The sequence below is a fragment of the Clarias gariepinus genome, chromosome 1 (genome assembly GCF_024256425.1).
Source record: "Clarias gariepinus isolate MV-2021 ecotype Netherlands chromosome 1, CGAR_prim_01v2, whole genome shotgun sequence".
In the NCBI taxonomy this organism is placed as follows: Eukaryota; Metazoa; Chordata; class Actinopteri; order Siluriformes; family Clariidae; genus Clarias; species Clarias gariepinus.
In genome coordinates this window covers 40,479,231-40,505,913 of record NC_071100.1, presented here as the reverse complement: position 1 = coordinate 40,505,913, position 26,683 = coordinate 40,479,231, and the positions used below count along the sequence as shown (strand labels likewise).

At 37.8% G+C, this 26,683-nt stretch overlaps 3 protein-coding genes across 3 annotated transcripts in view; 2 read left to right on the top strand and 1 right to left on the bottom strand.

The window, feature by feature from the left end:
- Positions 1-10,239, top strand: part of b4galt2 (UDP-Gal:betaGlcNAc beta 1,4- galactosyltransferase, polypeptide 2) — a 177,657-nt gene extending 167,418 nt beyond the window's left edge. Inside the window, exon 7 of the mRNA XM_053495479.1 lies at positions 8,915-10,239. Within this exon, the coding sequence (XP_053351454.1) occupies positions 8,915-9,065 (151 nt within the window). The 3' untranslated portion in view covers positions 9,066-10,239. The remainder of the gene's footprint in view (positions 1-8,914) is intronic.
- Positions 10,240-14,812: 4,573 nt separating this feature from the next.
- zgc:113531 (uncharacterized protein LOC541359 homolog) lies at positions 14,813-22,827 on the bottom strand. The gene is made up of 3 exons (XM_053495360.1): positions 22,381-22,827; positions 18,667-18,796; positions 14,813-16,564 (listed from the first exon to the last, which is right to left on the bottom strand). The coding sequence occupies exons 1-3, from the start codon at positions 22,705-22,707 to the stop codon at positions 16,383-16,385; spliced, it is 639 nt and encodes a 212-aa protein (XP_053351335.1). The 5' UTR covers positions 22,708-22,827; the 3' UTR covers positions 14,813-16,382.
- Positions 22,828-24,076: 1,249 nt separating this feature from the next.
- The window catches only part of ccdc24 (coiled-coil domain containing 24), a 33,548-nt gene continuing 30,941 nt past the window's right edge, over positions 24,077-26,683 (top strand). Inside the window, exons 1-2 of the mRNA XM_053495542.1 lie at positions 24,077-24,096; positions 24,808-24,977. Coding sequence (XP_053351517.1) covers positions 24,846-24,977 — 132 coding nt within the window. The 5' untranslated portion in view covers positions 24,077-24,096; positions 24,808-24,845. The remainder of the gene's footprint in view (positions 24,097-24,807; positions 24,978-26,683) is intronic.

Sequence of the window (26,683 nt, the reverse complement as noted above, 5' to 3'; positions counted from 1 at the left end):
GATTTTGTTTCACTGTAGCCTTTAGCGTGTGCTTTAGGTTTTTGTCTTGTTGGAAGAACCAACCACAGCCCAGATTCAGCCTTCTGGCAGAGGCAACTAGATTTTTTACTAAAAATGTCTGGTCATGAATGAAATCCATTATGCCACTATCCTTAACAAAGAGTCCCTGGACCACTAGAAAAAAAACAAGCCTCAAAGCATCAGAGAGCCATAATTGTATTTTACTGTGGTTATGTGCTGCTCCTTGTATGCATCTCCATTTTTTTATGTTTTTGCCGAACATAACAATGGTGTTTGTGGTCTCTTGTTATAGCATCATCTAAGGGAGGCAGTATGTAAATGTGTCCCCTTCCTGGCTAGATTTTAGTTACATTGTTTTCATTTTTTTTTAAATCATTCACTATTCTGTATAGCCCAACAGATACTGTATTTTGCTCATTTAAATTAAAGGCTCTTTGGTTTTACTCCTGTTGATTGACAACAAAAGGGTTTGCACCATGTTTTTCCTCATAATTAGACCTCAGTGAAACAATAAATGGCATTAAAACCAATATCAAGAAATATTTTTCTGAAAAGATAAAAAATAATTAGGTTTTATTTATAGTATTCTTCGAGGGTGCCAATACTTTGACTACATATATTTTTGACAGAATCAAGTATTCTGAGAATGATGCATCACTTTTGCATTATTTTTCGCACATTAACTTTATAGTTATCCATCTCTCCAATCATTTGAAGTAAATTACAATCATATGTATGAGGGGCGTTCAAATCAAACCGGGACTTTTTGGTTGTGCAGTTATGAAAGTAAAAACTACCTTAATTTTTTCCATATAATCCCCTGCTACACTAATGCCATTTCAAATGGCTTGGAGCGAGGTGAGGATTTGAAAATAACCTCCAGCCGAGTTCTTGTTATGTGCAAGTGGTGTTGGTGAATGATTGAGTGCTCAGTTCCCACAAACAGATGCATCAAGTTATCCGTCGATGTCCATGCAAAGGAATGACTGTAGGGGGCTCAGAGCCATCTCGTCTTGGATCTGCAAGGAATTCTTTAAAACATTTGCACTATTCAAACGAAGCAATTAAAATTTCAGCACAAGTCCCGAATCGACTTGAACATCCCTTGTATTACTTGTGTGTTATGTTATATTAATGTTTCTAATTAAAGTTTTATGTCAATAATTCTGAAGCTGACTAGCCTTTAGCGTGTGCTTTAGGTTTGTAAGATCTAATATGGTTTGTGATGTGTATCTTATAATAGGGTTCAGTACAACAGTAGAATTTTGGATTCTGATCTTGGTTTGGATTTTCTTCACATCACAGTATGGTTAAATTCTAGAATCAGACTGGACAGGGAATGTAAATAATTAATTAATTAACTTATTTATGTATAATCGTCTTCAGCAGTAGTTTAAGCTGTGACATAAACAGTGGTTTTATAGTATACAGTGGTGTGAAAAACTATTTGCCCCCTTCCTGATTTCTTATTCTTTTGCACGTTTGTCACACTTAAATGTTTCTGCTCATCAAAAACCGTTAACTATTAGTCAAAGATAACATAATTGAACACAAAATGCAGTTTTTAAATGAAGATTATGTTATTAAGGGAGAAAAAAAACTCCAAATCTACATGGCCCTGTGTGAAAAAGTAATTGCCCCCCCTTGTTAAAAAATAACTTAACTGTTTTTTATCACAGTTAAAAGTTCAATTTCTGTAGTCACCCCCAGGCCTGATTACTGCCACACCTGTTTCAATCAAAAAATCACTTAAATAGGAGCTACCTGACACAGAGAAGTAGACCAAAAGCACCTCAAAAGCTAGACATTATGCCAAGATCCAAAGAAATTCAGGAACAAATGAGAACAAAAGTAATTGAGATCTATCAGTCTGGTACAGGTTATAAAGCCATTTCCAAAGCCTTGGGACTCCAGCGAACCACAGTGAGAGCCATTATCCACAAATGGCAAGAACATGGAACAGTGGTGAACCTTCCCAGGAGTGGCCAGCCGACCAAAATTACCCCAAGAGCGCAGAGACAACTCATCCGAGAGGCCACAAAAGACCCCAGGACAACAACTAAAGAACTGCAGGCCTCACTTGCCTCAATTAAGGTCAGTGTTCACGACTCCACCAAAAGAAAGAGACTGGGCAAAAACGGCCTGCATGGCAGATTTCCAAGGCGCAAACCACTTAAGCAAAAAGAACATTAAGGCTCGTCTCAATTTTGCTAAAAAACATCTCAATGATTGCCAAGACTTTTGGGAAAATACCTTGTGGACCGACGAGACAAAAGTTGAACTTTTTGGAAGGTGCGTGTCCCGTTACATCTGGCGTAAAAGTAACACAGCATTTCAGAAAAAGAACACCATACCAACAGTAAAATATGGGGGTGGTAGTGTGATGGTCTGGGGTTGTTTTGCTGCTTTAGGACCTGGAAGGCTTGCTGTGATAGATGGAACCATGAATTCTACTGTCTACCAAAAAATCCTGAAAGAGAATGTCCGGCCATCTGTTCGTCAACTCAAGCTGAAGCGATCTTGGGTGTTGCAGCAGGACAATGACCCATAACACACCAGCAAATCCACCTCTGAATGGCTGAAGAAAAACAAAATGAAGACTTTGGAGTGGCCCAGTCAAAGTCCTGACCTGAATCCTATTGAGATGTTGTGGCATGACCTTAAAAAGGCGGTTCATGCTAGAAAACTCTCAAATAAAGCTGAATTACAACAATTCTGCAAAGATGAGTGGGCCAAAATTCCTCCAGAGCGCTGTAAAAGACTCGTTGCAAGTTATCGCAAACGCTTGATTGCAGTTATTGCTGCTAAGGGTGGCCCAATCAGTTATTAGGTTCAGGGGGCAATTACTTTTTCACACAGGGCCATGTAAGTTTGGATTTTTTTTCTCCCTAAATAATAAAAACCATCATTTAAAAACTGCATTTTGTGTTTACTTGTGTTATCTTTGACTAATAGTTAAATGTGTTTGATGATCAGAAACATTTAAGTGTGACAAACATGCAAAAGAATAAGAAATCAGGAAGGGGGCAAATAGTTTTTCACACCACTGTATATGTATTGCTCTCGTTCTACAGCTACAGAAACAGCTTATATACAGGGACTTGTATGGTGGACGCACAATATGATTCAAGATTACTAATAATTTTGCAATAATATTACAAAGGAAAACATGTAAATATAGTGCGATATAGTAATAACATTTCTGGGAGGAGTCCCAGGTGCCTGTGCTTTGTAACAGTTATGGTGCTCCATACAGTTTCCAAACACAGAAGAGGCTTTAAAACAGAGGTTTTGCTCCCCAGTTTCTTACCAAAAATGAAAAGCTGAATATTTTGCAAAAGAGAGGAAGAAGAGAGATCAAAGGAGATGCTCAGAAGGGAATGACTGTTTATCTTTGCTATAATTTTAATGATGCCAAAATCCACATTAATTTTGACCGTAACTTGTTAAAATGTTCAGTATGTAATTCGGTAATAAATTAAACATTGTAATTATTGGAAACTCGCTGTGATATAAACAGACCATGCTGGTAGATTAGTAAAAAAAAAAAAAAATTATAATAATTAAATCCATTTTAAGGTAGCACTTTAAATAGCACTCCTGATCATGTCAGGCTTTTTCACAACACCCCAGCATGCCTGCTAAATCAAATCACAGGATTATATTGAAGCAGGCAGTCTAATAGAGCTATATCCAATTTTATTTTAATAGCTAATCCACAGCCTAATGATGCATGGATTAAAAAAAAATGTTGTTAATAGTTATGGGAATGCCCAGGGACTAACTGATATGATTATATTGCGATATCTACAGTAGGTGACGATTCAATTTGCATCGTGATTCAGTAAAATCAGGATTTTGTACCTATATTAATTCATTCTTTTTAATTTTGCTAAAGTTCTAAACAAATATTGCCACACAAATGAGTTGCGATACATAAATTAATACATTTCCCTCCCAACTCTAATGTACATATGTAATATACATACTGTATGTAATAAGCGTTTGAGAGCTCATGCATGCAGGAGAGGAGAATTGTGCTCTCCTCTGTGTGTGTTAGACCATCACTAATGTTCAGTCTGATTGTCGGACAAAGCTGATTCAAGATCTTGGGATAGTTTCATAAGGAGTGGAGTGAGGCTTGACTCAGTGCTACAAGAGCCACCACACAAAGACATCATGAAATATTGCACTCACAATGGTTTGTACCGGGTTCTAATCATTTTGCTCGGACGGCACCATAAAGCATGGACACAAGGCGAGGTCTCTTGGGAAAAAGGGTCATTTTATTTAGGAAAAAAAGTGAAGGAAGGGGTTAAAGGAGGAATGAAGGGGGGGGGGGAAAGAGTAGGAATGATGTACATGGGATCCATTACCGGAGATTGCCCACCAACCTATTCCCGTGGCCCCATCCCCTTCGCACACCTGCAGAAGGGGAGCCGCCTACCTAGTGAGCTTTGGAGTGAGCGAGGAGCGATGTTAGATTTGGGCGCACACCGTGACACTGTCAAAAAAAAGAACTAAACTGTTGCTCAGTGGTCCTGTTTTAAGGTGAAAGTAAATTTTGCATTTCATCTGGACTTCACATGTTTTCCTTTGGAGGAGTGGAGAGGTACAGAATCCAAGTTGATTGAAGTCCAGTGTAAAGTTTGCACAGTCAGAGAGTGGGAGCCATGGCATCTGCTGGCAATGTTCCACTGTTTATGAAGTCCAAACTCCAAACAATACAGACGAGCACAAATTTTCTATCAAAGGAACCTTCAGTTACACCTCAGCAATGTCACAGGCTGGAAGAATTTATGTATTGTAAAAAAAAAATATATATATATATTTTTATTCAGCTTCAGAAATATTCTCTCTTTTTGTCAGCTGTAAGCCGTAATCATCAAAGCTAAAAAAAAAAAAAAAGGATTGAAATAGTTTATATGATGTATAATGAATCTAGAATATATGGAAGTTTCCCTTTTTACGATATTTAGACTTTTTTTTTTAAATGCACTGGGTATGATATATACTGTATGAACATTTTGAGACGTTTTCTCAGGAGATTTTCTGTCACCTACTTAACTATGACATAAGAAATGGCAACAACATCTAAATGTCTATATATTCTCTTTTGTTGCCATTATGGGAGTCTTTATAACATAGGGCTTTACACTTTGCTGTTTCAGTAACAAGCTGTTTTTTTTTCTTTCTTGTGAACCAAAAGTGACGGTGAAGGATGTTATGTTACGCAACATGAATTTTTAGAGAATTAACATTTGAGTTTTATGGCATTTACTGGGGTGGCATTGTGACTTAGTGGTTAGCACTGTTGCTTTGCACCTCCGGGGTCTGAGTTCGATTATCACCTCGGGTCCGTGTGCATGCAATTTGCATGTTCTCCCTGTGCTTGGTGAGTTTCCAGCCACAGTCCAAAGACATGCAGGTTAGGCCAATTGGTGTTCTTAAGTTGTCCATGGTGTACGCACGCAGATCAGGGTGTACCCCACCTCCTGGATGTCTTTAACATGTTAGCTATAGAAGAAAACAAACAGAAACATAACTGAGCAACGCATATTGTAGTACTGTATACTATAGAAGAAGCACGGTGGCATACCCGTAGTTTACCATCAATCATAGAAACACTAGCCAATTAAGCGCATCTTTGTGATCATGCAAGTGGAAGAGTAGCACTCGCCAACAAGTGTGCTACGCCATCCCTAATGTTCCGCACCCTCCCTGGTTGGTAGCTTTCCCCTTGATTGGTGGGGGAATCTGCTATCTGTTTTGGCAGGTTTTTCTCATCTCTCATATTTATCCTGAAAAATTAAATAGCACTGATCCAGTTTTAAAATAAGGGTTAATTGTGAAGCACTTATTAAAGAGCACAGATTAAAAAACCTACCTGCCTGCTGTACTCGTAGTAAAGGGCTTGTATAAAAAGATTAGTTTGACGGCCATATGAGTCCGGCTGTACTTTGTGCGGTGTTATGTGATTATGGCTGTATCGCAGGGTACAATATAACTAAAGAAAAAAAGCTTAAAGCCGGGTTGCACAAGGAACAATTTTATAGGTATTACGTTATAGTGCAGTTTGAAGACCAACAGGGCGAGACAGGCCAAAGAATTAAGTTAGTTTAGGCTAGTCGCTAAGGCTAAGATTGTCCAAGAGCTGTGTCTATATTACTTTCGACTTGGTGCTGTTGCCTTTTGCACTATCAAGGATTTTCCTGTATGCTCTGTCTAGTATCTTCGTAGGACCCGAGACACATCGCGTACTCTGCATGGTTAGTACATCATTACCATGCAGATACATTGCTGCTTAACGTTTCGAATGAAAATGCCATGCACATGCCGCATAATTTTTGGACTAAATTAGTATGAGAGCAGTTTATGTAATGCACTCTAATTTATCCCCCAGATACACTTGGCCTTGTTCCGATGCCCTGACTTTGGCCCTGCCAGGAAGCTCTCGAATTACTGGCATGCTTGTACCTTGATCAGCTTACACAGAGTGATCATGATAGCACTGATGCAAATGATAAATGATATACACACACAGTCGTAGTCTAATGATAATTGCCTTCTGTTGGTATTTTTACTCCAGTCATCCATACAGTGACAGTTGGGAAGTGGTTGGCAAATGATAGGGCTTAATATATTCTTTGTGCACAGTAAGACAGCTTGTTGTTCTTCAAGGCCAGGGAGATGCTTGAGGATGCTACACCAGAGAGACTATGTTTAACATTTGAATCAGTAAGAGAGGCACAGGCGCTACTTTGATGGCTGAATCAAGGCAAACTTTGTACTATTTCAACCAAAGTTGTGTGGCAGGTTGAGAAAATCAGCCGACGTGAGATGTGATTGTGGCTAAATGTTAAAAACAGCCGCAAATAAGGGAAATCAAATTTCAATCAGATGTGGGTTTTCTTAATATAAATCTTTGCCGTATATATTTCCAACAAAAGGACGTAGAAATGTTGTTTAATTAAGCAACGAAGATCCGAACGCTCCCCCACCAAGATCTAGGCTGGCCCATGTAGCGTCTATGAAATGACTAACAAACAGACGCCTTTAAACATAAACACGCATTCTGGACTGAGTGGCTTTTGTTCAGGCCATGCCCTTTTTTTTTTTTTCATTGCAATCATGTGCTGCTTACTGTATATCTTTAGGGTTATTCGTATCAGTTTTTCTGCTTCAGTTAGAGGTCACAACAGAACTGCATTTATGTCTTGGTACAGGCTTTTTGTTAGATGTCCTTTTGACACATCCCTCTCCAGTTTATCCTCGCTTCAGATCAGCACTGAGTGTGTTGTGCACCTTCATCACTGGAGGTGATCATATATATATATATATATATATATATATATATATATTACATGTTTATTGAAATGGCAAATAAGCCAATTTTTACAGTAGCAGTTGCTTTTAGACAAATATTGTCTTGATATCTAAGACTAATAATGAACATATTTTTAGAAGATGCGCTTAATAAATATTTGTGTGTGTGTGTGTGTGTAACATTTATGGAAAAAAGCTTTAAATGCAAAATTTTGGGAGTAACTTTGCTCCTTATTAGGATATATGGACATGTGAAACATACTGTTTTTTAGTTTAAACTGAAAGAGAAAGCATATTGGTTTCCGAACTTTAGTGGAGATTTTTTTTAAAATTTTTAAAAGTAAGGCTATGCGTCCATGTTTGTGTGAGAATAAACTTCCTGTAAAAAGAGATGGTAAACTGGGCATCGACTGCTCTTTCATTGCTTTGCCAGGCCTGCCATCTGCTGGCTGTTAATGATACAACAATAATAGAAATGGAAAAGCTTTGTTGGCTGTAGACGAGGTCCCATCAGGCCATGGACCTGACATTTTCAGTTTTACACACAAACACTGCCTGGAAAAAAAAAAAAATATATATATATATATAAACATATATATATATATATATATATATAGATGGTTTGTATCAAGTACCAAAAAACTATAAGGGATGTTTGAAATTATTGGAATTGGGTTAAGAACTGTCCAACACATTATCATAACCTTTAAGGCCTATGCTGAATCATAAATGGAGATTACTTAAACATTTAGTAAAGATGCATTGTTTTAAAATAAAATAGTAGAAATCACACGTATATTTAATAGTGAAAGTAAGAGCAGTTCCACATGCTCATTGTCATAATAACTTAAAGAACTGGGACTAAACAGCTGTGTGGCCGAAATAAAAGCACTTGTTAGGAAAACTAATCAGAAAAAAACCCCACTAGAATGTGCATTAAGATTGACCTTTGGAACAACCTTATGTAAAGTAATGTGGTCTAATGAGTCCTAAGTGATTGTGGTGTCAGGGTAAGAAGTAGCCACTGTACAAGCCTCTGGAGGTATTATTATGACCTGGGGTTGCTTTAGTTGGTCAGGTCTAGGCTCGGCAATGTTATTGTGGCAAATAAAATAAAGTCAGCTGATGGTACACGCATATTCCAGGCTTCTGGAATTATGAGGAATCATTTACACGTATGGACCATAATGTACACCATCATCAAAACTTAATGTTTGTCTTTTTTGGCTGAGTTATGTATGTACAGTACTGCATGTATGTATATATGTATCTATGTATGAATTATTTTACACTGCAATTAAACAGATCAACAAGGTATAAAGGGCAGTAAAATCTGGTTTAAAAATAACTGATCCTTTACAGGGGTTTAGAACAAAAGTCATGTGTTTGCACTGACAAATAGTACGGCAATGATTATGCACTATTGTAAACCCACCGCCATCTTGTGATGCCTCTTAAGAACATCCACAACATTAGATGATGAAAATATGCAGCAATCCTTCTTTCCTTTTTTCGTAAATCCACTTAAAGTTTGCTCTCTTGCTTTTTTTTTTCCCCCCCCTGACAGGTTTAATAAAATCCAGAATACAAAGAACACTATGAGGAAGGATGGCATCAGCTCGCTGACGTATCGCCTCGTCTCCATTAAAAAGTACCCGCTCTACACCAACATCTCGGTGGCGATCGGCAAACCTCCTCCCAGACCTATCAGAGGATAGACTTCGGCCAGGTCCACACACACACACACACACACACACACACACACGCACTCACATATATACATATACCGCCCATGGCCGAGCGCCTCTGTGTGCAGCAGTGATATGCTGAACAGGTTAGTTCTCAGGAATACACTGGACCTTCTGCGGATTTATGAACACAAATCCACACTTGCGGATTCTGACTCCAGTACCCACACGCAGTGATGAGGGACATGAGTGGAGAGCACAGACAGCCATAGCAATGTGGACGATGCTCTAGTAGCCCTTCTGGTCCAACCTGGAGGACATGAATAAACATTGTTTCTGGGCACAATCTCAAAGGAGAACCCTGTTCACTTGATGTAAATCACTTGGAACATTTCAGAAACGAATGTCTTTTGTATCTGCACTGGACCTGCTGCAGCGTTCAACTCTGTTTCTCGTCATATCTACAAAGATGGAGATGATAAAGATACTTAATCAAGCCTGTGCTTGAACAAGCCTATGGAACATCTTCTTTGTCAGTTTTTTTTTTCCTCTTTCTTTCTTATTTTGTATTTCTACTCTTCCTGCTCTGTGACTTCAACCACGGAAGCACCGATTATGCTGAAAGCTTCAACATGTCAGTGACCTGATTTGAATAACGAGCCCTGCCTTTGTAGGTCCAGAATTGAGTAAAAAGGGATTCTGGGAACTCTCACTTGGAGGCCGAGGGAATCCTGGCAAAGCTGTACATGGTCACCGCAGTCAGTCATTTGAAAACAACATAAGTTTTTTGTTTTTTTTCTAGTGAATTGTTTTCAGCTTAATGCATCTTAAACTTAATTGCCCTGTATGTGAGGTCATGCTCATTCAAGACCACAGAGAACTATTATCGAAAACTAGAAATTAAATTTGATATGTTATGTTTAATTGACTTGTGCTTTCACCTTTCTTTTTCCATGTACTGCCTATGCACACTATACTGATGCCTTCAGACGTTTTATGAGGTGCTTAAGTTGTTTTTTCTCCTTTGGATGTTGGTGTTAAGTTTAACCTTCTTCTCCTGTCTTCATGCCTTCTGTTACACCCCTGTCATTCCTCATTACTGACATTATACCATAAATGAGCACGGTCTCACCACGGTCTGAGCACGGTCTCACCATGGTCTCACCATGGTCTCACCGCGGCCTCACCATGGTCTCACCACGGTCTCACCATGGTCTCACCGCGGTCTCAGTGCAGTCTCACCATGGTCTCTCCGCGGTCTCACCACGGTCTCTCCGCGGTCTCACCATGGTCTCACCACGGTCTCATCATGGTCTCACCAGGGTCTCATCATGGTCTCACCGCGGTCTCACCTTTTGGAGCAAACCGAATTATTTCCCAACGCTGCCCAGTTGTTGTTGTTTTTTTCATTATTACAGGTCAAGCGTTTCTATAACAGAGAAATCGTCAATATGGCTAGCTTAATGGTCACACGACTGACACGTATTTACAGTACAAGCTGGCTATTGTGCTTATTATATTTATAATATTACGCTACCACAGCAGTGTGAAATTCTCAATCTCAATCAGAAGGTGGTAGAGTCAGGTGCAAGACAAATCACAGGGATGTTTTATTATGGAAAGAGTTTAATCAGAGACTGGTGTGGCTGCAGATTAATAGCCGTGTATAATTGTTATTACTGTACCGTTTTCTCTGAGGAGACATATATGTACAGTAGCTTTGTTGGAGCGAGTCGCTGTTGTCCGCACTTGTAACAGGTTTCTGAAATAACGTGCATTTCAGGGATGGAGAGCTTTGTGGTTTCTCAGTAACATGACAAGCTGGCTTTTTTTTTCTTTTTTTTTTCTGAATCATGCTAAGAAAAAAGAAGAAGAAAAAAAAGTCTCATGTGTTTCGCAGGCGTTCCACAACATTAAATACGATGTATAAGTATGACATGAACGTGGTGTTCTTTAATGAATAACAATTGTTCATGTCGCTGTGGTATAAAAGGAAATAAAACAGTTCAGGGCATGCTGTTTTTTTTTGGTTTTTTTTTTAGCTTTTTTGGAAAATAGTCATCTTCAAGTAACGGTTGAATTATTTTCCCGTAACAGCACTTCCTGTCATGTTCTATTCCTTTCTCATAATATTATATTTATAATACTATACGTATATTATCCTCATACAAATATACAGTATACCAAAGCTTATCAACAGTGTTGCTATTCGACTGTGACGCAAATGTAGCTGACATACAGTTTGTGATAACCCAGATGCAAAAATCGATTATATAGTGCAGAGTAAATAATGTAGACCTACATACAGTATAACACGAACTCGAACATGATACAAATGCAAGTATAACGTTATAACGTCGGTAACGGACATAACAGCATAATAGTCCACTTTGCTTTTAAACATATTATACTCAACAATATGACTTTAAATATAGTACAGACCATCTCGTCGGGGAAAATAAAAATGATTGTAATGTTTTTCTTTCTTTCTTGTTCCTGTTGTTGGTGTATTTGGAATAGGAGGAACAAGAGCAGTACATCATCTGTTCCCATAGCAGCAGTCATGTGTGGGGTCTGTAAGATGTAAAGGGCGTCTTTCTTTCTTTCTTTCTTTCTTTTTCTTCCCCTCATCAAGGCTGTCTTATGAATCCAAGCATCTTTGGTCCTATCTTCGTGCCATTCTTCATCTTTTTTTTTTTCTGCATTTTGCTGTGAATTTGTACATAATGCGTCAGTGAGGAATATAACGAGATCTGTCTGTAAGTTAGAATAGTGGAATATATGATATATAGTGTGCTGCTGAATTGAATCTACAGTGTAGATGTAAGGGTGCGCAGGTTTTTGTCAGTCTGGAAGGGCAGAAACACTCTGTTGAAATATACTGTAATCTCACTGGGGTTTATGAAAGAATGTGTTCTTTTTATAATCATCTCCGTATCATCGCTGCTATTACACTCATGACGCTAGCAAGGCAGTCGTCTCGTTACTGTACGTGGTTTGCACAGCGCAAGCAAGAAACGGTTCGCTTTTTTTATCACTAATTATTCATAATGCACAGCTCGAGAACGTCCTCCAGGATGATATCGTTTTTGTTAGGAGCTTCGTCCCATATGTTGAGCATTCTCGCTTTCTAATGAAGTAGCGCACTGTGTGTAGCTCTCGCTCCCTCTCTTGGTGTTTATGCTTCCTGTTCCTCTCATCTCCTCTCCCGGCCCTTTGTTCTTTTCTTCTCATCCATCCAATCCCACCATCCTCGACTGGAGAAAGTGAACCTTACGAGAGAAGGGCAGGGGCTCTCTGAAAATATTACACCTGTAAGAAAGAAACTCTGGTCTTCAAGCTCTGAGTGGCTTTTTAAACACCTACTGGATCTACTTAGGTTATTTTTTTTTTGTTGATGTTTTTTTTTTGTACATTGAATGTCAACATATGGTTCTATGTAGAATGCGTTATGTCATATCGAACTTACTTTTTGTATACAATAAATAAAGAAGAGCTGTTGCTTGGAAACCTGTGTCTTCCTCCTGGTGCTCATTTGCTGGTCTGTGTGTATCTGTGAAAGTGTGTGTATCTGTGTGTGTGTGTGTGTGTATCTGTGTGTGTGTGTGTGTGTGTGTGCGTGCGTGCGTGGGTGAGAGTTTAAGGTGCCTCAGACTGTCATGGTGTTGACAGTATCTCCCGTTAAGGGGACTTGTTAAATGTTGAAGTGCCGTTATGCCAGTGAAACTTATCAAACCAGGAGTGAAAGTGTTCTAAAGTGTCACGTCTTATAATTGCACTTTTTTTTTTTTTTACAGAATAAATTCAGCATATGTCAGATACAACACCCTGTTCACTATTTACAAGGGGCGTTCAGGTCAAACCAATGCGTGAACATTGACATTTACAGATGACTTCAAGCACAGTACGGTTATGAGACTCCAACCACAGTAAAGTATTTGAATGGTGCAAATGTTTTACAGGAGGTCATACAGTACATCCGTGAATAACGATCCTGGCCGAGGTGGCTCAGAGCCTACTGCAGTCAGTCATGTGAACATTCAGCAAGTGGAACACCAAACTTTTATCTGTGGGAGCTGTACACAAAATTATTCACAGAAAAAACACATGAACAGAGCATACAGAAACATACAGTCCCGACCTCATTTCCACATTTAAGGAGTTCCTGGGAGGCCAGCGTTTTAGATGTGAAGCAAGCAGAACAGTCATGGCTCTGAACTTTCTACCTTGATGGTATTCAAGCGCTGGGATAAGTGCATTAGTGTTTCAGGGGATTATATAGAACAATTAAAGGGAGTTTTACTCAAATAACTGTTGTGTTGTTTTGCTCAAAAAGATTTTTGCTGTGTATTAAATCCATATGCTGTAGGGTTTTATTCCAGAAACGTACGTTTCTGCAGGCTAATACGTTTCACTGCACATCATACTGTGCATCCTCGTGTGTGTGTGTGTGAGAGAAAGAGAGAGAGAGACCAATAAATTTTGTTAATGTTTAATACAAAATCCTTATAATGTTTCTGAATTGAAAGAAAATTCCTTTCTTACTATAGAACCGCAATTTTCATTATAACACCGATATATAGTATAAAATATACACTGATGAAAGATACTGTATTTTACTTTCAGTTTTTATTGTAAGACAGTGATTACTTATTTAAAATGAAGATTTTAGGTTCTATCAGAGTGAAAGAATTTTCAAAATTATTATTTTGCAGACTTGGGATCTCTCTTAATTCTAAGGGTACTGTATGCAGATCCCACATGAACTGTTTGTATGAACAAAAGAATTTCGTTCATTTCAATTTTCTGCTATTTTTTAACTAAAAAATGCATACAGGATATACATCTTTTTAAAAAGCCTCTAATTAACTGATTGATTAATTGATTAATAATGAGCAATTAAAATAAACCCTTAAATTAAAATACACAAACATTAAAATCTAATTCAGTTCCTGGGTGATGGGAATAAACTCCATGCATACTGTTGTCTATTTAATTTTTGTTAAGCTATAAGAATCTCGAAGTGTATAAACAGAAAAAGTTAAAGAAGCATGATTACATTTCTATCTGGGTGAAGTTGCGGAAAATCTTGAAATTCAGCCACATATTGAGCTAGCTGCTGTTACAACATTTATACTGCAGTCCAACTGGAAATTCTTTAGCAAAATCCAGATTTTGGATGGGTTTTTAAAACATGAAAAGCTCAGTAAACATATTGGGAGAAAAAATACAGTAGGTATGTTATCTGCTATTTAATGCAAAAAATATTCAATTATTTGTCACATGTACCATACAGCACAGTCAAATTATTTTTGCATATGCCATTTAGGAAGCTGGGGTCAGCCAGGGTTTAGCATCCCTAGAGCAGATAGGAATTAAAGGCCTTGCTCAAGAGCTCAACAATGGAAGCTTGGCAGTAGTGGGGCTTGAACCTCCGACCTTCAGACCAGTACTGTAGCTCAGTAATCCTCAGCCTTAACCAATTGACCCACCACTGCCCTAAAGGTGCTTCCCTGAACTGGAATCGAACCCAGGCTGCTGCAAAGAGAACGCCGAATCCTATTACTACACCACCAGGAACTCTAATCAGCCAATCATGTGGCAGCAACTCAGGGCATTTAGGCATGTAGACTGGGTCAATTCAATCTGCTGACTCAAACTGAGCATCGGAGTGGTTGACTGGAGTCACAAAAAACACAAGAAAAACTGAAGATTGTTCATTTAACTGATTTACATTTTTTAATAACAAAAAAAAGGGGTACATTTTTGGGAACAGACATTTTATGCATTTAAAAAAAGGAATGCTATAAAGCCCAGAAAACAATAATAAATGAAACAAAGAATAATAAAGTATTTGGTACAGTTTGATAAGGAAATTTGCTACTACATTGTGTTGTGCATCCTACAGAATAATAAAGTCATACAGTTTAAACAACTTTATGACTAAGTTTGTACTACAAAACTCATGGTGCCTAAGACATTTGCAGATATAGTATTGTTAGTACTGTATAGTACTGTATTGTACATTAGCCTCTTCCATGCCTGCATGGGATTGGAGTAAGCACTAAACCCAAAGTGTTGTATTCCTTTTGTTTTTTAGGAACCTCAGGTTTAAACCCAGTTCTTTATTTTTATTATTATTATTATTATTATTATTATTATTATTATGGAATTGTTTAGTTTATAATCTATGCATTATTATATAAGCAAATAAAGATACACCAATTATGTTCAACAGTTGTACATATTTTGGTTTCACACATGTTCCAAAGCAAAATCTGTGTTTTTCTGAAGAAAGTTGCCATTTCAGAAAGGTAAAACATTTTGGCCTGCATTAGGTAAATTAAAATGTTGAATTACTGGAATTAGATTAGATTCAAGAAATTCTTTTTCTTTTTTTTATACATTTTTATTATAAATGATCAGAGATCACTTAAACACTGTGAAGTTGCATTGTAAAAATGAACAGTAGGAATTATATATATGTTTAAAAGTGAAAGTAGGTAAACAACTGAGACTAAACAGCAATGTGTGCACTTGGGGTAAGATTGGGCAGGGGGGAAATGCTTCAGTTTGCTAGGGAGCATAAAGATAAGACTTTGGAGCAATGTGTTGAAAATGTTGTGTGGTTTTATCTTATTCCAGAGCGGGTAAGAAAGGAAGTGATGTACCTACTGTATCATGTTTTTTTTTTTTTTTGGCCAGGCAGTGTATTTACATGTAAACATTACCAACATTAACTGCTAATAAAAGATATTGTAATCCATTAACAGTTTTAGCTCTATGGTATGGTATGGTATGTATGGTTTATATGAAGTACATAACTTCACTTACTGTACAGTATATCAGACTTCTAATGCAATAAGACTAAACAATATTCAAGGACAAAAGAAAGACTGATGTCACATGTACAGTATGGCATCCATTTCACAGACTCTTACTTTCTAACACCTACAATAGGGTCACATAGTCTGTTTAACATAACCAGAAATCAATAATTACTACAAATACTATACAACCAAGTAATCTCCTCTGGTTTTGTATAAGGTCAAAAATATCTCATATTATTTTTGAATAGCTGCTTTAATATTTTTGGAAGTGTGCTCACAATTTTGATCCCACTACAGTTTAAATACTAGGGTTTAATTTGGGATTATCCCTTGCATAGCCAAAGCAACATTCAGCCGTGTCATTTAATATTTAACCGTAATATCAGGCACGTTATACAAGCATTGTGTTTATAATCACAGAGGCTACAATCAGCTGTAGCACAAGCCATTTTCTGCTTGAAATCCAGGTCCTGCTGAGCTTTACGTTTTTGTTAATGGAAAATATACAGTATGAGTTTTAGACTTTCCCTTTGCTGACTCTGCAGTGGTCGATACGGATGCATGTGGCCACTCGGTTGCCCCTCCAATAGCCACCATCCTGCCAGTCATGGCATTGGCATTGGGTACAGGAATCTACCCACACTGCCTCGCCTTCAGGGATTATCTGCGTCTTAGTGTCATCCACATAGCAGTTGGGCCCTAAAAATGAACAAAAACACACACTAAGTGGCTATGGACTGGAAATGTATTTATAATGGGTATCATTATGACTAACTGTTTCTTTAAACAGTAAACGCTACAAATATTTAAAACAGCAGGGCTTACTTTACAAATACATACAGGTCATAAAGTAGAGGATAACAATAATTAGCATTGTATAAGCTTGTACTGTGATGGTAAGCATTGTGTTTCTTACTAACAATAGCCCTGATGACTTAGAATCATGTGCCCCTTCAACCTAAGCAGTATTGGCACCTTCCATAAAAACTAACAAAATTGAATTCATAGAGCGAGCCATGGTGCTACTGTACATCAGGTAGCTTCTTATATGAGTCATTATTTGGATTTGCTACTCTAAATTCGCCACAGTCTAAATAGATGTGTGTGTGTTAGCTTGATGTTATGTAATTGAGATCACTTAAATGCTTGGTTAAGTTGCATCATAAAAAATCGCCGGTAGAAATCACAGCTCTAAGAAAACATACAATATGACAAGAACTCACATGATTGGAACTGAGCAAATGTACAGTAATGGCCATGAGAAAACCACTTATTGATGACGCTAATCGGGCAAAAGGCTCCAGTTTGCTCATAGTCACAAAGTTTTGGGAGGGGAAGTGCACGAAACAATATGCCTTAGTTGCCTCAGTACCATTCTGTGGCAATAAAATAAAAAGTCAGCTGACCACCTGAATGTACTCTACAGTGGTTCTGGGTAGACAATCCTTTGGTACACTGGGTTTTAAAATCTGGCAGACCGGCCAGGCCAGTGGTGGTGAAGTGTTGTTGAGACTTGCTCTCTCTACCATGCATTCGAATGACAACAAGTAACTTGCCTAGTGTAGTTCTGAAAAAAATATTTAGCTGTGATTGTTAATCACCTGCTAGGCTCTAAGCAGTAGCTACCCTTTCTTGCAATGACAGGTTGGTTGCTAACGTAGTTAGCATGCTTGGTGGAAAAGTGGCAGCTGATTTTTTTATTCTTTGTACAAAGAATATTGTGTTATGTTATTGTAAATATTGTGATATTGTACAGTTTCTTGGCAAATACGACAAGGTTTTTTATCGTAAAAAATATTTAGCTGTTCACTGCTTACTAAAACTCGGCACTCACTGTTAACTTTTCTTTGTTCCATTCATTGTTAAGTAGTGAAGAATGAATATCGTGTATGAAGGATAATGGGAAGAATGAATATCGGTGCAGAGAGGGGATAAACTGGTACCAAGCAACAGTCTTTGAAAGAGCCTATCATCTCCACGATCCAAAGAGGCGAGGCAGGTCCGCAGCTCAACCAAGTACATGCTCAACGTCCTTTGCAGCATAGTGCATTGAGAATTCGTTCCCAGTGTCCAGAATGTCAATAGCGAATTCCATAGCCAGATTTTGAAGCATCTTAATACCTAACTTGATGTAACAGGTCACAGTTGAGGTTTTCAAGTCAGACCACAGAGAAATGTAAAGTGACATTATAAAGCTATGGTAAACCATTGGCGATGAAGAGCAGCAATGTTTAATGTGACTTCACATTAATAGTTTTTACATGCTACACAATGATACACTTTTTTTATAATAATATAATAAAAAGGGCGAATTGAGAAAGAAGAAACAATGACAAGTGATATTCAGCTGGTGTGCAGGCTTAACCATATTACTATATCAACAGCATGGTCAAGATCAGCTCACATGCATCACAGAGATGCTTTTATTTTAATTTGTTGGAATAAATACCATGATTACCTGCTTCCAGTATACACAGCTCATAGGGCTTGCTTGGATTTATTTCACAAGGAGCAAAATGACATTTCCTGGCATAGACTGGAAACTCGTGCACTCATGTTCCCGCATCCTATCCATTTTCTCGAGTTTCAGATTATGTGAAAGTATTACTCCAGGGCTATTACATTGCCAAGAAGAAGAGATGAAGAGTAAAGAGGAATGCAGATAAAAGATGTTTGCATCACTGCCTGAGGTATTTGGATTTCCGAATAATCAGATTAGTAATACACTTTAAAGTCAATGTCTGGAAAAGGGCCTTTCTCCCCCTAAGTTGGGTTTATATATCTTATTTAAAGCAGCTTACCATCTTTGCATTGTGGGCAGCACTCCCCTTTTTGAAAGACCGGGTTCACACATGCAGGAGGGGTACAATCCGCTATCGCGCAAATGGCCTTCCCATCGATATCACAGATGCACGTCTCACAATCTGATGGCTGGAAAATATACACATACATTTATCAATAGGACAAAAAAAAGTCTAGTCTGGAAATGTAGCATGCAAAGCATGTCAAATTTTTAAAAGCCACATTTATCCTCCTAATATATAAATGAACCAAGGCAGCTGACATCTGGCTTCTATATTGTAAAGCTCTTGTACTGACCAGAAAATGACAGGCTTAACCTTTAAGTTACATATTTTTCTACAATGTCACTAAGTGCTCTGCATAATTTTTGGGCTTTCCCAAAGAAAGAGAAAGGAGAAAGAAATCACAAGCCAGAACACCACCTGCTGTATAAACCATGACAGCATGCCACCTGCAGTTCAGATTAAATGGGCTGACAAAAAGAAAAAAAAAAGCTGGAAAAAAAATCAGCTGGAAAAAGTGCCTGTCTCCAAACCTGTCATGTGGCTTTGATTACCCCCTTAGGTTTCTTTCATTCCTTATAATAATCATAATAACTACAGATAAATGATAACTGAATAAAAAAGATAATGAGGCATGTCTAAGACGAATCTGTACTGTATGAATCTTGTGCTGCACCCTCTAGTTATTCCATTTTTATTACCGAATGGAGAAGAGCTACTCTACTACCATTATACATGCATGAAAGTAATGCATAAAAACATTACAGAAAGCTTAAAGCTGCTTTAAGATATGTATTATGAGAACACTATAACAGTAAATGCAATTATAAAAGTGTATATTTCTCCACGTACTGTACTGGTAGATTTAGGAAAAACACATTTTCAGGTGAGCTCAGTTCAGTGATGGTTGATTAAACTCAACACTAGGAAGGATCAATAGGTGGTTTAAAGTTAGGGCATTAGTCAGAACTGGAGTTAGGGAACCCTGGATTACATACAGTATTTGTATGTAGTGTAGTGTAATAATAGCGCAGACTTCAAAGATGCATTGGTCTTTCAGAATGAATCATCACACAAACTGCATGCAAAAATAATTTATCTTCTCATTCATGCTTCCATCCAATTACCTATTAAAGTGGCAGAATACTTTGGCCAATGGATAAAATCAGATACAGGTCAAGAGCATTAATCAATGTTCATATCAAATATCAGATTTTGACTACACCCTGGTTGTTGGTGCCAGATGGGCTGATTTGAGTATTTCAGGAACTCCTGAAAACCTCGGATTTTCACCTACAGTACATCAGTGTCTGGAACATTCATGCAAACACAGATCAGCCATAACATTTAAACCAATAACATTATAACCACCTAGAAATTGGTTTCCCTGTGTGTCACCTGGGTAGCTCTGAGCTGTGGTGTCAGGCACTGGGACAATGCCACGCCCTCTAGGTGCTGTTACTTGCGGGTTGGGGTCTCGGTGGATCGGACTCACTTGTTCGGCGCATCTTATTGCACCCCATGGGTGCTTAATCAGATAGGTATCAGGGGAGTTTGGTGGCCTGGTAGGCAGCCTTGTGCTTTTTTCCCTTCGGGCACCGTGCATGCCAGGCTGTGATGCACTGGGTGTTCTAGTGCCATTTTATCATGGCCAGCATTGTCATAGGCATGTGTGACCTAACTTATAATAAAAGTTGCAAAATGAATTTTGAATTGTTTAGGGCTATATTGTCTGCTCAGAATTAGCTAGTTTCTTTACAAATGTGGTAAGCAAAAAATATCTTAAAATGCACAACAACATTAAGGGTTGGCTCTGCTACAAAACTGTAGTTTCTGCATTGGGTTTCACCAGAGAGTAGCAGTACCTGCAAAAAAGCTAAATCTTTAGGATAAGGAGGACTGACCGCTTATCTCATAGCTGTTATTATGTAGAAATCGAATAATATTTAGGCTGTTGGGGGATGTAAAAGGGGTCTTCCCTCATCCTAGGCCTGTGGGAAGCATCAGAAGGAAGCATTTTGTTTATGAACTTGAGCAATCACTGAGATGTAGTGCAAACAAGAAGATGCAAGAGTTTAATCATAAAGGCTAAACCTGAATGATAACCTTTATGAAGGCTCAAAAAAAAAAAAAAACATCATTTAAACTTGAACAATAATCATGAGTCCATTATTAGTTCTTACACTGGGACAACCACATGGTGGCACTAAACTTTACAAAAGAAATATTCATTCTCATTGGCATTGTGCCCAGGTTGACTGGGTTATGGTGTTTAGGAACCAATTGTTTAAAGTACAGTTGGTCTGAGGAATTCCATGAAAGTTCAGAGATCAGGTAGCATGCATACAGGTGATTACAGAGGAGAACAAACTTGGGTTTGAATGTGTTCCCAGTTAGCTAGCCTCAGTAAGCAGTCAGGCTGTAAACTTTGATTTGGTACAGTAGGAATAATAACATACACGATTAAAGCTGATGTCCAAACAAAAGTACCCAAAGTTTCTCAACCATTTTCCCAACCTAGAGTACTCGTTTCCTTGTTCTCAATACATATCATTTAATTAATCAGTTTAATTTTAAGTTGAATTATGTGCTAAAATGTGCACAGATGGGGACACTCCAGTTACTCAGCTAGTTGTGTTTGTTGAGATTCAGAAGAAGGAGGAAAGAACCCCACATTTGCACATGAAAAAAGTCACATGAATTCCAATCTGCCCGTTCTCAATCAGGTTGCATGATCACACATCGAATATGTACAGTATCTGATCTAGGACCACATATGAAAGTTACTCGGATTTGATTTGAAAAACATCAGATTTTGGAGAGCCATAAAACTTTGATGTGTGTCATATTGGGGTAAGAAATCGGGCTGGTAATGTGAACGTAGCCTTGGAAATTCAAATGCAACACACTCAAATTACAACTCATTACATATCAACAGAAAATTCTCCTGATCATAACTTGTGAGAGGGCAATGGAAGGTGTGTCTGTACAGTATGTCTGTCAGGAGGCCAACCTGTCAGTTTGAGAAGAAGGAGGATGTATACATCTAGGCCAACCTGAATACAAATAACCTATCTGGACCATAAGGCATGTTTTCAAACTCTTTTTCTCTCCAGCTCTCTCTTTCAACTTAAAACGTGTAAAACAATTGTTTTAATACGATGGTGAGGTGCTTTCTTCCTTCTTCTGGATCTCAACAAATACAACTGGCGGGCCCCATCCATGCACGTTTTACTGATTTCCCTGCTCTAGCACATAATTGTTCTAAGAAAATAGCTGATATTTCTTTATTGATCATGTGTACATAATTGTCCACTTTATATGTATTATTATTATTATTATTATTATTATTATTAATAATAATAATAATAATAATAAAAATGTTCTTTATTGCATCCTTAAAGCTTTATGTAGAATCCTTAAACAGAGGGGTTTTCTGTCAGAGAGAGTTCCCATTAGAGCTGTTTGGGAATGCCATACAGTAAGAAGTTTAGACACAACCTTTGGGATGGTTTCATCTTCTAGAAATCACTTTCTAGGAATATTTCCAGAATTGCATGCGTGCATAATAGGATTGATTAATTAAAGTCAATTTGAGAAAAATGATGTTTATGCTTATAGCACCGAAGACTCATGAATAAATTAGGAATTGATTATTAAATGTAAAAAGGTGGACATGATGTGTGGGTTTGGGAAGAAGACGCCGCTCACCTGGAAGCTCTGGCCGAGCTCGTACACCTCTCCGTTGTGCTCACAGCCGATCCGCTCGCAGCGCGGGCAGCAGTCGCTCGGGTAGTGGCTCACGTGGATGCAGGCGGCGGGCAGCGCGGTGCATTCTGTCTGCACGCACATCGCTCCCTCCGCCGTGCACTCGCACTGCGTGCAGTTCTCCGAGTCCAGGAAGTACCACTCACCCACGTAGTACACGAAGCCGTTCGCCTCGCAAGTGCCGTCCTGACCCGCCACGGAGAAGCAGAAGGCGCTCGGCAGAAACGTGACGAGTCCGAGCAACGCAGCCAGCTGCCCCGGCATCCCCATGTCCTCTGGATTATTAATTAAAGAGGGATAAATTAGTAAATAAAGAAATGGCAGCAGTAGGTGGTTTTGCCACCTCAAAAAGTTAAACAAAGAAAGGGAGCTGTTACACTGTAGCCTGGTTTCAACCCTGTTACCGCCTCTCGGATTATGTTTCATTTCACACGTGACAGCGGAATAGTGGAATAGTATTGTTACAATAATAATGCTCCAGCAATACTCTGTTCAGTCGAAGTATACAATAATAATATTATTATTAATAATAATAATACTCCAGCAACATTTTGTAGGTGCATGCTCAATAACAGTGCACATATTTGATTACACATAACAATAATAATGATTCAGCAATACTGTACCATTTAGCTGCACGTTCCATTACAGTGCGCATTTTCGCGCGTGCACAACAATAATAATACTCCAGTAATAATACTCTGTAATAAAAATAATATTAATAATCCAGCAGTACTCTATAGCTGCATGTTCCATTAGTGTACATATTTGCGCGCGCACAATATTAATAATAATGATACTCCAGCAATACTCTATAGCTGCAAGTTCCATTATAGGGCAGATATTTGCGCGCACGCGCGTTTAGGAGTGTGTTAAAAAAAAAAGTCATGATCGTGAAGAATATTCATGTTTCTGTAAAATAAATTGTGTGTGTGTGTTCAAAATTTAGTTTTCCATGCCTAATTTTACATATGATTGAATGAATCATTAACCTGTGCCAATTTTATTAGCACATTAATATTTCCTGTCACATAAGTAATAAGATTGATTAATTGATTGATGTAACCATCTGTTTGAGTTTTCCTTCCTTAAAAATATTTAGTTTTTCCTAACAAAAATACCGTTAAAACCTGTTATTTGATGTCGGTTTATGGCTTGTAGTGTGTGTGTGTGTGTGTGTGTTCAAACTATAGGTTTCCATTCTCAGGTGCACCTGCATGTGGTGAATGAATCACTAAGCTGTGCCCAACTCTTCTGCACATAGATTAATTAATTGATGGCTCCATTTAAGTTTTTCTTTTTTTCACTCTTTCTTTCTAGATCCTAAAGAAAAACTAATAAACTGTTTTAACCTGTTTTCTAAATGAACCCTGCCATTTTAACACCCCTTTAAACATATCGTGCTTTTGAAAGTATAGTTGGGCATTACTGAGGAATTAGGAAATTAAGTATGTATATACGATAATGATTTTAGCTCATTATTGAAATTAAACCCTTAAAAACAATACACCGTTGATAAAATATAAGAGCAAGTTGTGTGTGCTGTGTTCGCGCTCACCATATAACTTCAGCCTTTCTCGTTTGTAGCTATATTCTCGCGATAGTTTGTTCCTAGCAACGCACTGTTTACATGGATACAGGAAGCGGCGAGGGAGTTAGGTAAGGAGTAATTTAGCCAAAACACGTTTTTTGTAATGTTGCTACTAAAACTGAAAAAGATTTGGAGTGTATAGTAATCTTTATATATATATATATATATATATATATATATATATATATATATATATATATATATATTGTGTCATCTTATTATATAAATAACTAATTATAATTTTAGTTATTTACATTCGGATATATGAATGTGAAACATAAATATGTGCTTTGTTCTTTGCACAATTCCAACCACTGTTGTCACTTTGTCACACACACTGTACAACTGCACATCAAGGTTTCACTTCATTTTACTTATTATTATTATTATTATTATTATTATTATTATTATTATTCATTTATGCATTTTTTATTTTTTTTGTTACTTGCGACTTACAGAATATGCTTTATTTATATATTTTTTTGTTCTTATAAGTTTTTTGTTCTTAGCAATGCATTAGTAACTTTTGGTCAGTTTAGTTCTCACACCACCCTGTGTCTACTAACTATTAGTAGGATATACAGTGTGCATTCACATTTACAACCTGTGATTGTGTTACTGTCTTTATTGCTCCTGGATATCTGGAATTGTCTGTTTGTCTGTCTGTTGTGAATGTTGTATTTCCAAGCTGTATCATGTTTTTTGAAAAATCGCTGCTTTATGGATTAAAATATATTTTTATATTTAGTTTTTTTAATGATGTATTATTTATATTACAGTATATCCAAAATGGTGTTAAATAAATGATGATGGCTGAATGGAGCCAGCTGTGCGGCATCAGTGTGTATGGAGCCTGATAAAGGCGTGTGTGCCAGACTCTGAGCTTCCTGAGATAAGAGCTATACTTGGGGACGCGCTCATAGACATGTACACAGAAATCTACAATGAGGTAAGCTAGACTGTAACTTACAATGAGTCACACTGAGTGTGCGAAATTATCCAAACACACACAATCGCTTTTACAAAAAAGTGGCCAAACTTAGGCCAAATACATATTTTTCCACTGAAGAAAGTATTGTCTGTAAATGTGGCATGCATAACTTTTCGGTCTGCATGAATGTTTGCTTTGGCAGGACTGGAAGAGTATGAAATCAGCGAAAGTAACCCTCAACAATTTTCTGCATTGAAATGAAGAAGCTGTTCCTTTTCTGTCAAATAAACTTTAAATACAAATCTAGTGGGACTGTCAGCTTTATGTTTTACTTATCTCTTCATCAAACCAAATAAGCAAAATGCTTGACTTGAATGCTTAAAAGCATGCTTTCATGGCTGTCTGCATAAAGGAAGAGAAGTTCACAATGCCAGTAAAACCAGGTCATTTAAAGATGCTTACCGTGTCAGAGTAAGGTACAGTAAATTAAAGCCCCCAGTTGTGCACTGTCACACCTAAATGTGTGGAAAGCATTCATGTCTATTACATGTTTTAATTTGTGTTACTTGTGATTTATGGGCTTTGCTTCATAGTTCAGTAGAAGCTCCTTCTGTATATACTGTACTCCTTGTGTTTAAAATCACACTCTTCCATACAGTATATTGCCATCTTGCAAACATTATTTCTGTCCCAATTGTGTTAAGCTAAGGATAGCTGCTTTTTGCCTGACATTTTTTGTTGTTGTTGTTGTTAATTTTGCCACTAAGAAATGATAGTCATTGCTTCTACATTTCCCCCCTGATTTTCTCCCTAATTTAGTCATATCCTCTCTGTCACAAAGGGGTCCCACATTGAGGCTACTACTACCTGACATTTAGGGAGGGCTAAAAGATATCACATGTTTTCTCTGAACCATGCGATGCCAGCCAACCGTATTTTATAACTGCTTGTTCTTGCACCATTGGAGGCAGCTTAACACACTCGGAGGACAGCACTATCTGTTTCTTTCTGATTGGCCGTGATTAATGTTAATGTACTCCCTCACCTGCCTTTACATGCATATAAACTTAAGTAATATTTAATTTTCTTCCACACTAAACTCTTTATGGACCTTGCTTTGTGCACTGGTGTGCCGTCATGTTGGAACAGGAAGGGGCCATCCCCAAACTGTTCCCACAAAGTCGGGAGCATGAAATTGTCCAAAATGTCTTGAAATGTATGCTGAACTCTTAAAAGTTCCCTTCACTGAAACTAAAGCCCACATTCTGACAAACAACTCCACACCAGTTCCAACGTGACTGTGCACCAGTGCACAAAGCAAAGTCCATAAAAACATGGATAAAAGAGTTTGGTGGAAAAGAATTTGACTGGCCTGTACAGAGTCCTGATCTCCACTTGATAGAACATCTTTGGGATGAATTATAGCGGAGACTGCAAGCCAGGAACTTCTTGATCAACATCAGTGTCTGACCTCACAAATTTCCATAAACACGCTCCTAAACCTTGTGGAATGCCTTCCCAAAAGTGTTGAAGCTGTTATAGCTGCACAGAGTGGGCCAAAATCATATTAAACCCTATGGATTAAGAATTGGATGTTACTCAAGTTCATGCATGTGAAGAGCGAATACTTTTTGCAATATAGTGTATATATAAGACTTCACTGTGCTGTATAATTATTACTAAGACATATTTTAAATAAAATAAGATTATGATCTGTAATAATT

Bases quoted from the DNA above. Each gene is read 5' to 3' on its own strand.
- zgc:113531 (XM_053495360.1), bottom strand. From the start codon at position 22,707: ATGGGGATGCCGGGGCAGCTGGCTGCGTTGCTCGGACTCGTCACGTTT. The intron at 18,797-22,380 runs GTGAGCGGCGTC...TATATTTTCCAG, and splicing joins AGCTCGGCCAGAGCTTCCAG to CCATCAGATTGTGAGACGTG. The intron at 16,565-18,666 runs GTAAGCTGCTTT...GTTCATTTTTAG, and splicing joins CTGCCCACAATGCAAAGATG to GGCCCAACTGCTATGTGGAT.